This window comes from Orycteropus afer, unplaced genomic scaffold (genome assembly GCF_000298275.1).
Source record: "Orycteropus afer afer isolate SDZICR_OR568_19922 unplaced genomic scaffold, OryAfe1.0 scaffold00079, whole genome shotgun sequence".
NCBI classification, from domain to species: Eukaryota; Metazoa; Chordata; class Mammalia; order Tubulidentata; family Orycteropodidae; genus Orycteropus; species Orycteropus afer.
Window position 1 is genome coordinate 9,586,355 of NW_006921666.1, and position 14,459 is coordinate 9,600,813.

At 37.4% G+C, this 14,459-nt stretch overlaps 1 protein-coding gene across 1 annotated transcript in view; it reads right to left on the reverse strand.

Annotated features, from left to right (window-relative positions):
* The window catches only part of RBM25 (RNA binding motif protein 25), a 68,872-nt gene that overhangs the window by 29,208 nt on the left and 25,205 nt on the right, over positions 1–14,459 (reverse strand). Inside the window, exons 3-5 of the mRNA XM_007941428.1 lie at positions 12,177–12,198; positions 10,380–10,540; positions 1,044–1,229 (exon numbers count right to left, since the gene is read on the reverse strand). Of these exons, the coding sequence (XP_007939619.1) occupies positions 1,044–1,229; positions 10,380–10,540; positions 12,177–12,198 (369 nt within the window). The remainder of the gene's footprint in view (positions 1–1,043; positions 1,230–10,379; positions 10,541–12,176; positions 12,199–14,459) is intronic.

Genomic DNA, 14,459 nt, shown 5'->3' on the forward strand with positions numbered 1-14,459 from the left:
GTCTGGAATTGAACCCACACCTGTGGTTTCTAGCCAAACAAAGTACAGGCATGTGAGTTAAACATTTACCTCAAGTAGACACAAGCCCTGGAGAGAACAATCATGGGAGAAGGGCTGCTTATGTACAGGGAGACAGCTCCAGGGGCAGGAGAGTATGGAGGGATGGACACTTGGAAGTGGTAACTATGGGGAGGATATAGCTACCAAGGAAAAAGAGGGGAGCTGTTGCATTGTGGTAAACTGTGGCCAATGACATGAGACAAAGTATATGTGAACTGCTGTATAGAAAGTGAATTTGCTCTGCAAATCTTCACCCAAATCACAATTAAAAAAAAAAAGAACACATAAGAACTAAGCCAATAAAATCTGTCCAGAAAGAAAACTGAAGATTGTCTAGTAAGGCACTAAAATCCAAATAATATGAACCATAAATATCCTTAAACAATCAAAATGCTTTATGGTACTTTTGCATAGCATATACAATCTATGAATATACGTTTCTAATACTTTTAAAGGATACTTTCTATAAATTTCTTAATTTAAGCCAAAGAAATAAGTATAAGAGAACGAAACATTTCCTTTCAACCTGGACACCTTACTGTTCGCCCCCGGGAAAGGAGTATTTTAGATGTTCAACAGTATTATGATATATGCAGAGGACTGAGACATGTCTTCTGAAAATTAAAGAGTAAGTGAAACTCAGTGCCAAGACAGAACCACCACAACTAGAAGGGAAGGCAAAACCGGGACAGCTCCTTCATGACTACTACCTGAATTTTTTTTTTTTAATTGTTCTTTATGCCTTAATTCAGTTCCTACTCCATGACAGAGTATTTCTAATATATAAAACAGTAACATTTTGGTCAAAATATCAGGAAGCTAGTTGGTAAAGCACAGTCAAATTAAGCTTAATGGTGTTATTCTTACAAATGCTAGTTATTTTGCTTTTCCCTCAAAAGTTGAAATGTAATCAAAGCATAATAGTGATACCAGAAAAATAAACTGTAAAAATGACTGCTTTGTCAGAAATTAGTAACACATACGTCCTCCTTCTTCTCCTTCTTCTTCTTCCTGGGGTGAGAGTCAGATTCCTGTGAGGGGGCGTTGAGTTCACTGGAATATTCACGTATTAAAACTTCAATGGCCCCTTTAATCATCTGATCTCTTCTCTTTGTTTCTTCATCTAAGGCTTCTTCATCATCAGTAGTGACCGTCTCTGGCCTGGCATTCTTAAGCAACAAGGCAAATTCAAGGGAGGGGGGAAAAAAGAATCAAACAAGAAAATGAAAATCATTGTAATAAGAGTTAGCAAATGAAAAGGAAAAACAACGTGTTCTTCAAAATATCTCCACAGACCTGTTAAATGTGGAATTGGCCTTGTTCTTAACTTCACAAAAGTAAGTTTCATTTAGTTTTTTCCTGAGACACTAGTACTTTATCATTTTCTTTTCCTCTTTTTCCTGGCTAATCAGCTATAAAGCATTAAAAGGCAGGATCATCATTTTCAGACTATCTTGCTACCTAGGTGTACAAATCAATTATTAATAAAATAACTGCTTCCTGCAAACAGACATTGGATACTTGGCCAATTTAGTTATGTTTCACTTTGTCAAAAAAGCAGAATATAGTGTCATGTATACTACAATACCCACCATGTAAAATAAACAAAAGGATATGTAAGGTAAACAGACAGAAAAAAGCACTAGATAGCTATATACACCAAAATGCAAGCATCAGGTAGGTTAGGGGCTGAAATCATGGCTTCCCACACACATGCCCATTTTCTGTAATTTTTAAAATATGGAAACGCTACTTAAAAAAAATTATGTATTTATGTAATTAGATATCAACTCTAAATACTATATAAATCTTCCTCTCCATGACCAGCACACACAACAATGCAAAAAAAAAAAAAAAAAATCCATGTTGTAATGCTTCTTACAATTAAGTAACTAAATATTGTAGGATTTTATTAACAATCTTTTAAGAGAAATCTAATTAATTCTAGGTCACTGTGAAAAATAAATTAGTGGCTTCTACTGTGCTTAGGCAACCTACTTCTGCAGAGATACTGCCTTAGAAACCCAAGGAGCAGTCACTATGAATCGAATCGATTCAACAGCAGTGAGTGAGAATGTGCTACTCAAGGAGATCTGGAGGCATAGCAGGTAAGAAATCTGGCTGCTAACTAGAAGCTCAGTAGATCACACTCACCCACTACTCCGTGGGAAGAAGAGACAAGGCAATCTACTTCTGTAAAGATTTACAGCCTTGGAGACCCAGTGGGGGTCATTATGAGTCAGAATCGACTTGGTGGCAGTGGGTTGGTTTATTTTTTTAATGTGCTACTTAGTCCTTGGAGAAGGACACCATGTTAAAGGTCAGAGAAACAGAGGAAGACCCACAACAAGACAGATTGACACAGTGGCTGCAACAATAGGCTCAAGCAAAGCAACAATTGTGAGGATAATGCAGGACTGGGCAGAATTTCTTTCTGTTGTACATAGGTTCACTATGAGTTGAACAGACTCCAGGACATTTAACACCGACACCAACAAGAACAATGTGCTACTTGTTTCTATCTTAACCTAACCTAATTTAAACTCCCCGGTTAAGGAAATAATCCAGTTGAAATCACAAACAAAATGTAGAGAATAACCTCAAACACTGGATAATTGAGTTACCACCAACTACTGATTTCCTAAAACATGAAAGAGGAAAATGTCTGACAAAGAAACAACAAATAAAAGTCACTTTTGTCTTTGTAACTTAAAACTGCATACATAAGCATATCCCAAATTACTTACTTGTTAAACATATACCATGAACATTTTCAAAGACACAAACAAGAATTGTGTACTTATGCATTAATGCCTGGTTATTACTCAAAAAACACACACCTCCAGTCAAAGTGAATTTCACACTTTGACTTCATTACAATATAAACTAGCAGTGATTTATTTCATAACTCCATCAACAACATTCTGAATAGTCTCTTCAAAAGATACTATTCAACATTTTTTTTTCCTAAAATTAATTTGCTCAACATATACATATATTTTTAACTTTTTATTGTAATATAACTTCGTTATTGGGGGTGGGTCCATCTATCTGGTCACCTCTAACTTCACCATGGAGGGAGAAGGATTCCTATGAAGCAGAGGTCAGACATGCTTCTATGTTCCAACTTTTTACAAATTCTGACACCAGCAGTCCCTTACCATGGCACTCTCTCCTTCTCTGTTGGGATTGATAATTTGTTGCAATGGGCACACAGAACTCACAAACAATACTCACATTTATGGAGTTCATTAGGGAAGTAAGAGGCTATAATACAAAGCTTTTTTAGCTCCACCAAAAAAATGCCCAGAAGCATCCCACTCCACTAGTAAACCTCAGCTTTCTCACTCTGTGGGCCAGGAAGGCCACTGCTTTGTCTCGTGCTCGTTTCTTGGTTCTGCTGCCTCTGCTGCTGCCATTTCTCTGTTACTGCTTCTTGCTATGTCTGGTGTCACAGCTGTCTCCTGGATCAAGGAGGTTCAGTGTAGGGATCTCAGGTCCAAAGGACATGCTTTACTCCTGGCTCTTTTTTCTTGATGGTAATAAGATCCTCCTTTCTGTCTCTTGGATGATTCATTTTAAGCCCAGTGAGATGGCCAACCCGATCAACCTCCATATTAGGGTTCCATACACATTATTTCCATGGTCATATCCCTACGAGGGTGCCATGCACTTTATTTACATTGTTAGCAAGCTATCCAATCTTCCTGGTGGGTCACAAGCACCTCAAATTTGCTTAGTCCTACCCAGTCATTTCATAGCAGTTAATAAGACTATGGCTAGAAGGGTCATACCAAGCAATTCATTGTAGTGCATGTGATTTAGGTGAAAGTTTACAGAGCAAATCAGTCTCCGAATCAACAATTCATGCACACTGTGTTTCATAACACTGAACATAATCTCCACAATGTAACAGCACTCTTCCCACTTCCTCCCTATGTTTGTCGTTTGTCTCTCTTTCCTGTCCCTTCCTGCCTTCTCAACTTTGTCCCTAGGCAAATGCTGCCTTTTTCACCTCATATGGTTGATTGTCCTAAGGAATGCCTACACCTCCCTAGTGTTATTATTCACGTTATAGGCCTGTCTATCGTCTGGCTGAAAGCTAAGCCACAGAGTTAAGTTCAGGTTTGAAGGATATCTAAGAGCCATAGCCTTGGGGGTTCCACCAGTCTCTTATCAGACCAGTATGCTTGGTCTTTTTTATGATTTTTAGTTTTGTTCCACATTCTCCTCCCACTCTATCCAAGTCTGTCTACTGTGGTCCCAAGTCAGAGTGGTGGGTAGTGGCAGCCAAGCACCATGTAGTTCTGGTCTCAGAATTATGGAGACTGAGGTTCACATGGTCCATTAGTCCTTTGAACTAAATGTTGCCATGCATCTTTGATTTTCTTCCCTCTTCTTTGCTCCATACAGGGGAGCGGGGAGAATGGATATGGGGCAACATCTAGATGGCTGCTCATAAGCTTTTAAGACTCTAGTTGCTACTCACCAAAGTAGGATGGAAAACATTGTCTTTGTGGACTACGTTAAGCCAAGTGACCTTGATGCACCCAAGACTACAGTCCTGAGGCCCCAAGCCCAGTGATTCATTCCCTCAACGTGTTTTGGTTATTGCCAAGAAGCTTTCATAACTTTGCTCCTGTATGCTCTACTCGCTACACGGATATACTTGTAGAACATATAAATATACATGTAGAAGTATCCTCTATCAAATATGAAAATATTTTTGAGAATAGTCCCATTCCCCTTCCCACACCTGTTCAACTTGGTTGTCTATGTATCTACTTGTAGATTATTGCTATTACTGTTACTGCAGGATTGTGCACTTAATAGTTATTTACCATTATTGATTTTAACTCCTATTTAGTGCCTACTATGTGCAAGACTCTGCCAGATGACATAAAATTCTAAAGTAAAAAAAGAGATAACCTTGTTCTCAAGTGTCTACAAATACAAGTTAAGACATGGGTTCACACAGATCACTTCAGCATAAGTCATGACATAGTGTTATGGAACTAATCACTGTAAATAAGAGCTTCTTACTTTCTGAAACCTGCCTCTTCATCCAATCTCCTTGCAGCCAACACTGTACTTGGCTTCTTATAAGATACTTTACCCAATAAATGTAAATAAATTTGTTAAGATTATTTACCAAAAATATAGTAAGTTATAACTGTTATAATGTGTTCCTATTTTAAAACAATGATATATTACGAATCAACTCTTTAATCTATACTGGTCTCTCAAAAACCACTTCAGTGATATACTGGTTCTATCTAAGATTTAAATGAAAACATTTTTCATTTATATCTCAGTTACCTGGCACTGAAAACTTACATCCTGAGACACACAGAAGACACACTATTTTAATCCAAACACTCAGCTGTTGAGACCTAAATTCTGTTTATGAAGAAACACTTTGTAGGAAGTTACCAGTCTGTCACTGGCATTTTCTCTACATCCTGATTTCCGTCCAACGAACTTGCCACATCTTTATGTTTTTTCTAATAACAGGGACAGAAGGGGAGCTATAAATCCAGAGTGCTACTTACGTAATAACTCACAACCCTTAAATTTGCTATCATCCCATTCTAAACCAAAATTTAAATATTAGCTACTTTTACCTAATTTAGAATTAAAGCATTTGCAATTGAACTAATCCACAATACTGATTTACACTAGTTTGCAAATGAATGATTGCCACTATATCCACAGAGGAAATGCAAAACTTTAGAAGGAAATCTTATTAAGACCAAATTTCTTAACTAATTGCTGATTTAAGAAAAAGAAAAATAATCAAAATCATAAAAAGAGTTGTCCTTGTTGTTTGAAGAGACCATGCCATAGACTGGCAAGTTTCAGCTAAAGCTCTGCTTCTGGTTCCTTAGCCATAAACCAGTTCTAGATTTCCAGTTTCTTCTTCCACTTCAGTTACCAAGAAACACATTCAATAATATGGCAAGCAAACAAATGGAGGGTTTAGCAGTATTAAGAGAGTCATAGAAATCAACTACGTATCTGGGATATTTTAAGTGGCCTGATTACTTGGCTCTTGCAGAGGAATTAAAAGAACTAAGCTGTGCCTTCTCAGTAATAAAACTACCAGTTGCAAAGTCATAAAACAGCTGCAGTGGTAGACTCACTCTTTGGCACTGACTTCTAGAGTTCAAAACAAGAATCTCTTTGAAAACTAACTTAAGCAAATCCAGAGCTTTTTCAAGGTAGACTTCATCAGGCTGATTTCCAGGCAAAGACAGTACTCCACCTGCAGCCTCTGTCCTCTACTAGAACGTTACATGCATGGTTCTGTTCCAGAGAGTATCTGCACTTGAAATATTTGTCAGATTTCACTCCCGAATGTATACATAACAGTTATTACTTAAGAAAATCCAGCAGATATCTTATTCTTACACTGTTGCTGCTGGACATCCAGAAAACAATAAATAAGACACAGACTAGACAGGCACGGCTGCATCCAGTGAAATAGCCTTACTTATAAAACCTCAGTAAGAAATGGCAGCAACAACCACAAAAAAGTTGCCTCTACATACAGTACTGCATTGTCAATGAAGGCAAACATGGGTATACAGGGGAACAGATAGGTGGACAGGCTGATTAGTTATGTCTATGCAGGAGGGAGTATACCCAAGACCATGCAGAGAGTTGGCAGACAACTGTTCTACAAGTGTATTCGTATGTTTTGTAAGAATTCCCAAGGGGTTATAGTAGAGCTGACAATGGAAAAGGTTGTAATCACTTCTTGGTCACAGCCAGCTACACAGAGGGAGAAAGTGGCTGAACCTGTGGGCTCAGGACCATGAAACAGGGGACATCAAGCTCAACTGGCATTAACATACTGCACAAAACATTGTTCCACGTCCTACTTTGGCAAGTAGTGAATGGGATCTTAAAAGCTTGCAAGTAGCCATCTAGATACAACGATGGGTCTATCCTTGTCCAGAGAAAAGAACAATGAAGAAAACCAAAGATTCATGGAAACAATCAGTCCTGGCAACTGACACACCATATGATCCGCAGCCTATACGACTATGAGACCAGAAGAACTAGATGGTGCCCGGCTACTAATGTCAACCACTCAGAGGGGCATTTATGTAGGAGATACTGCAGAGAGGAACAATGTAGAGCAAAACTCAAAATCATTTGGGGAAAAAATAAAGGGGGGACCAAGTTTGCTGGTTTGACAGAGCATGGTGGAACCACTGAGACTATGGTCCCTAGCTGCCCTTCAGGTCTGGAATTGAACCCACCTGTGGCTTCCAGCTAAACAAAAGACAGGCATATGAATTTAACATGTACCTGAGGCAGATATACTCCTTGGAGACAACAATCATGGGAGAAAGAAGGGCTGTTTATGCATAGACAGACAGTTCAGGGGGTAAAAGTGCATGGAGGGATGGACAAAAGGAACAGGTAACTATGGGGAAGTGGGAGGGGAGCTGTTGCATTGGGGTAAATTGTAGTCAATGTCATGGGACAACGTGTGAACTGCTATATGGAAAGTGAAGTTGCTCTGTAAACTTTCACCTAAATCACAATAAAAGAAAATTTAAAAAAAGTTGCCTCTACAAACTCTGCAAAATTTCAACCAATATGTTTGACAAGGGACCTAACACAAGACATGGAATTCCTCCTCAAATACTATGTCAGGAAAAACAGCTGTCTCTTTTTCGAGACTAACTTGTATGTTTCTTTTTTAGTCAATGAGAACTGTATGTACAACTAATTGTGTTTTCTTTCTGCTTGGGAGTCAAAGGAAAATGCCTGATTAGATAAAATAACGCATACCAGTTTCTCAATGTCTCACTGTCATATCATCTACCACATCATTGTTTTCTAAATTTCTCCAACAAATTATAAAGAACACCCTCAACTTCCCACGTGTGTGAAAAACCATAGCAAATCTGCTGTCTACTTCACAGTGTAGTTATATATGCTAAGTAATTGGGGAAAATAAATATATCCCAAATAGAATTGCTCAACCTTTTTCCGTTAACCCTAAATACAACTGACACTCATAGAAAATACATCGTGTGTCTTGTGACTTCAAGTAACTTTGGGCATGTGCCAAGTACATCCAGAAGTACATATGTAACAACGGGAAATGTAAAACAATAAAGTGATGTATTAATCGTTTTAATTCCATTTTATCTGAAATAACTATTCTATGTATTTTTATTAGAGATGGTTTTAATTCTACTTTATTAGTTTTATAATTTATTTTTTGCCATTGAGATTTAATTCCATTCTTGAAAAAAGAAGCAAACAAATTTAAAATGTTGTTCCAAAGGCTCGTGGTGATTACAAATGAAATCCAAAGTCACATAATTGTGTATTTCCTTGTTTATATTAATGTATAAAGGGATTTACTTCATATTCAGAGATCTTAGTATACCATTTGTAAATGCTCCAGATTAAATCACCTCACAAACTAGTAATTAAGTCAGTCCAAGAGAACTTAGACAAAAAAACTTTTACAGTCCACAGAAACTGTTATAGAACTGTGCAGACAGTAATCAAAACTATGAGGTAAGCAATATAACTGCAATTATTATATCTATAAGTGCTCACTCCATTTTGCTATGGGCAAGATATTATGCTAAATGCTGTGAGAGGTACAAAGAGAACATAGAGAATTTAATTCTTCCTGAGAAGAATTGAGAATATAATCAATGAAGGTATGAAACAATGGATATTTTAATTATACTTCTAAGTACAGAATTTCAATAGGGCGCTTGGAAAGGCAACAAAAACATGAGATGCCAGCAAAACACATGGAGAGAAGGGGAGCAGTAAGCCAGAAATACAAAGGGAGACAAGAGTCAGTCTTAAATGCCATGCTAAGAACTGGGATTTTATTCTTATAAATTCCAAATTAAGACTAGAAGGGCTCTGTATGCACAGGGAGACAGCTCAGTGGACAGGCATACATGGAAGAGAAGTACAAAGGAAAGAGGTTAACTATGAGGAGGAAGTGAGAAGAGAGCTGTTGCATTGTGGGAGATTGCAGTCAATGTCATGAGACAAAGCGTATGTCAAATTCTGTATGGAAGATGAATTTGCTCTGTAGACTTTCACCAAAATCACATTTAAAAAAAAAAAAAAGTCAATAATAAGAGAACAAAAAAACAGATTTAAAAAAATAGTATGAATAAAAAATGAATAAATAAATAAATTCCATATTAAAAGAGCATGAGCAGAAGCTGACATGCTTAAGTTTTAGAAATGCAGGTGGTATGCTTAACATTTAGATGAGAGTAAATAAAACCCAGGAAGATCAGTTAAAATATTATTTAAAAGTCTAAGACAAGACAGGATTACGTTAAAACAAAACAAAAAAAAAAACATATTTATAAAATACTACTTAGAATTCATTCATGATTTTATTAAAGGAAAACAAAAAAGGTCACATATTTCCATTCACACTATATTTATCTGGAGAAAAATATCCAGAAAAATATGCAACTAATAGGTAGTTGCTTACGATAACAGGATTAAATGGTATTTAATTCCTTTTTTATATCTGGGTTTGTGAATTTTCTTTTTAGCAAAGAACATATAATATTTTATAATGATGGTGGGGCAAAAAGCTATTTCTGTTTTGAAGAAAGATAAAGTCTGCACTAGAGAGTGCAAAGGCTGCTTTTCTTATAATTTTTTATTTTATTGGGAGGGGAGGTTAATAATCTAATGTGGACCAGTTCAGCTTGAGGTACCAAAAGAAACTAGGAAGGGAAAGTAAGGAAAAATACACCCAGGTTTCAGCTACTGCTTGTTTTGTTAGGAAAGGGTAATAATACATACATTACAACACAACACACAAACATTTATTTTACTTTAGATTTACTTAATGCAGGAAAAAGCCATCCAACTGTGGAAAACAGGAACACTTATTTTCATTCATCTTAGAACCTGTGTATTTTCTAAAAGAGGGCAACTAACAAAAATTCTGTAGGTTGAAATATATTTTGTACTTACTTAAAAAGCTGCCTTAATGAATTAGTTCTGTTTGGAATAGTCTGTACCAGTGTTTTCTCTGGCAAGTTAACCTTGTCCAGCCTCCCTTACTACTTTCATCCCAACCTGGAACAAGCAAACCAACAGTCATCCACCCACTGTGGGTAGATAAAAGACTTAAAATAACTACAAACTATCAAACAAACCTCCTGCATTTTAGTCATAAGCATATATTATTATGACGATGATCTTGTGAAGCCCCATATTAGATTTATTTATAGTAAGAAAAGCATTTACACTGAAATAGCACAACTAACCTAGGGAAGGTAACACCAGAAACATACCCCATTAGAAGCTTTCTTCTTTGCTTTCCATTCATCAAGCTGTGCTTTTGTCTTTGCATCAACTTTAACAAGCAGCTTCTTCTCTCCAATCTGCAGGTCATGCAATAACCTGAGTGCACGGAGGGTAGATTCAGGCTCCTTATACTCACAGAATCCAAAGGCTAGCAATGGATGTAAAGTATTAGTGAAATATCATTAGACATGAAAGATGGAAAGGAAAAAAAAAAAGGAAATCAAAATCATTAGTGACCAAATATAAGGATTACCCAAGTCCTCATTCCTCCCTTTCCTTCTGTATCTTTGGTAAGTATTTCACTTTCATTAGCAAGTTGAACAATCAAAAGATCTTATACTAGTATTTTTTATGTGTTTTTTAAAAAGCCTTTTTTTTTTTTTTTTTTTTTTAAATTTAGTCTTCTTAAATTTTATTATGGCAAACACATACACATCAAGACATTCACCAATATAACACCTTCCACGTTTACAGCTCAGGGACACTAAAGACATTTTTCATGTTGTGCCACCATATTGCTATCCTTTTCCAAAATACTCCACCACTAACATAAACTCAATGCCTCCTCAAACTAAAGCCTGCCCTTTCCCCCTCCCTCTAGTGATCACTAATAATATTCGGTAAACATATATGTGTACACACACACGCACCCACCCACATTTTTAAACTTATTTAGCAATTTTCCCTCCCTTCTCCTCTCACCCTTGGTAACTAAGAACGCTTCCTTCCATATATAAACCTCTCCTTTACTTTGTACAATAATGGACTAATACAGTATCTGTCCTTTGGTGCTTGACTTATTTCACTCAGCATAATGTCCTCCAAATTCATCCACATTATGCAGTGTTTCACAGAGTCTACATTATTCTTTAGTATTGCATGGTATTCCATTATGTCTATGTACCACAGTTTGGTTATCCATTCCACTGTTGATGGGCACTTAGGTGGCTTCCATCTCTTTGCTATTATAAATAGCACTGCAATAAATGTGGGTGTCCATTTATCTATTCACATGCTAGTTCTCACTTCTTTAGAATATATACCTAGTAAATGAGACTGCTGGAATTAAAGGTATTTCTTAATCCAACTTCTTAAGGAATTGCCATACTGCTTTTCACAGTGGTTGTATCATTTGACAGTCCCACCAGTGGTGTATGAGAATCCCAATCTCTTCACATCCTCACCAGCATTTACTTTGTCTTGTTGAACTGTGCTGTTACTGCTAGGGTAAGATGGTATCTCACGGTTGTTCTGATTTGCATCTCTCTAACAGAGCAGTGCCTAAGGCATTTGACTGCTAACCAGAAGCCTGGTGGTTCAAACCCACCAGCCACTCCTTGGAAGGAAGGTCTGGCAACCTATTTCCATAGTGATACCTCGGAAACCCAAGGAGGGATCGCTATGAGTCAGATCCAACTGGACAGCAGTGAATTTGGTTTGGAATGACTAATTATCGTGAACATTTTTTCACATGTCTACTGGCCTCCTGAATATCTTCTTTGGTAAAGTGTCTGTCCATGTCTTCTGCTCATTTTTTTAATTGGATTGTTTATTTTCTTGAATTTGCAGGGTTGGAGTCATCTACAAATCTTACAAATAAGTCCCTTGTCAGATATGTTGCTGAACATTTTTTCCCAGCCTGTAGGTTCTCTTTTCATTCTTTTGGAGAAGTCCTTTGATGCACATAAAGATTTAATTTTTAGAAGGTTCCAATCATCTAGTCTCTTCTGCTTTTGTGCACTTTGGGTTATGCTTCATAGTCTATTTATGCCATAAATTAGGGCCTCTAAGTTTGCCCCTACTTTTCCCTTGAGAAACTTTATAGTTTTAGTTTTCACATATAAGTCTTTGATCCATCTGGAGTTAGTTTTTGGGTACGGTGTGAGGTATGGATCTTGTTTCATTTTTCTGCAAATGGATATCCAGTTTTGCCAGCTCCCTTTGTTAAAGAGACTATCTCTACACCATTTGATAGATTTCGGCCCTTTGTCAAAGTTCAGCTGACCATAAGTCAATGGACCTATTCATGGATTCTCACTTTTGTTCCACTGGTTTACATGTCTGTCACCATACTAACATCAGGATGTTTTGACTACTATGGCTGTACAGTAGGTTTTGAGATCCAGGAGTGTGACACTTCCTATTTAGTCCTCTTCAGTAGTGTTTTCCATACTCAAGAACTCTTTTCTTTCCATATAAAATCAATGATAGATTTTTCCATGTCCTTAAAGAACGTTTAGAGAATTTGATCAGAATTGCACTGAATGTATAGATTGCTTTGGGTATTACTGACATATTCACAATGTTCAATCTTCTATCCATGAGCATGGTATGTTCTTCCATTTAAGTAGATCTCTTATAGATTCCTTAAGTAGTGCTTTAGTTTTCTTTGTATAGGTCTTTTGTGTTCCTAATAAGATTCAGACCCAAGTATTTTCTTTTTGGTAGCTATTGTACATGGTCTTGATTTCCTTGTTTCCTTTTCAAAGATGTTTAAAAAGTCTTTATCTTTTAAATACATACTAAAATATTTAAAGAAAATGGTCTGTTGCTAGGGAGAAAGTGGATGGTTTTCAGATGATGCACAATTTGCCATAAATTGATAAATATTAAAAAATTGGGTGACGAGTCTATGGGGGTTCATCATACTATTCTAATTTTTAAAATACATGAAATTTCCTATAATAAACTTTTTAATAATGTAGAATCAGAGTCAATTCCAAGATGGTAGAATAGACAGAAAGACTGCACAGACCCTCTTCAACAAAGAAAAGGAGAACCAATTAACACAGACACAGAAGATAATCCTGGATCCCTGCGCCTTGAAGGAAAGGATATAGAAGTGGACTAAACCCCAACTAGCAGAAGAATTTGCATGAAAATACCAGAAAAGGAGTCATAGGGAGCTGTGGTCTCCCAGCGATCCTGACTGATCCTGACAGCACAGAGATCTTAGAGATTCCCGAGTGGTGGTAGGACCTAAGAATTAACCTAAAAATCAGCCTTGCTAGCCAGGGACTGCACAGAGAACTGCTCTGGTGGTTGGAGAATAAAAGGGGAAGCAGCAGTGAAGAGGAAGACAGGCTGAGCTGTGGACTTTTGCCTGCCTGGAGGGCGCTGTCATTTTGAATGTAACCAGCTTGACCATTTTGGCTATTTAAAGAGACAGTGCTCTACCAGATTCCAGGGGCTAAAGAACAGGTTCCGCTTACCAATAACCCCAAGGGCACTCCAGACCTGCACAACTAAAAAGGTGTGACATTCCTCGTTACTCTTATACCCCACACCCACTTGCTGAACGGAGGTGCTGCCATCCCCCACTCCCTCCCACCCACCTTCTGGGCCTGCAGGAACTCCATCCCAGTCTGTGTGCTCAGACGGAGCCTGGGTGCCCTGCCCTGTCCTCCATTTTTCTTTTTCTTTTTTTTCTTTCTTTTCTCTGGTGTTTAGCTTGCTTGTATTTCTGTTTTAAAACTACTGTTATTATTAATACTTTTGGTCCTCTTTATTATTATTCTTTATTCTTCTGCTACCAGGTCCTAGTTTACAGCTTTTTTTTCTTTTCCCTCTTCCTGGTTTAAAAAAATATTTTTTTATTTAAATTCTCCCCCCCCCTTTTTCTCGTGGTTAACCCCATTCCTTGTTTGTCATTTTGCATTTTTCCCATTTTCTTCATCATTATTCTCCTTCTCTACCATTTTCCTCTTAGTGCCCTATCCCCAGATATTGCAGGTTTTCTTCTTTTCTCTTCTTCTTCTTTCCCTTTTTTCTTTTTTTGGTTACTGTTCCTGTGTGATTACATGGTGTATTTTTTGTCCATGTGCTTCTAGTTTTTTGATATTTATTCAATTGTAACTTTTGTCAACTGAGTGGGAGACAGCAACGGTCCGCATAAGACACAACTACACCTACACCTCCTGTAACTTCACTTACTGAGCGAGAGCCACCACCTCCTCTCCACCAATGGGCCAACAATAAAAAACCACCAAGAAGAGCATGAATCACCCTTGGCTGCTCTTCACAGTTAACAGAGATCTAAATACAACACCACAATGTCTCAGACACAA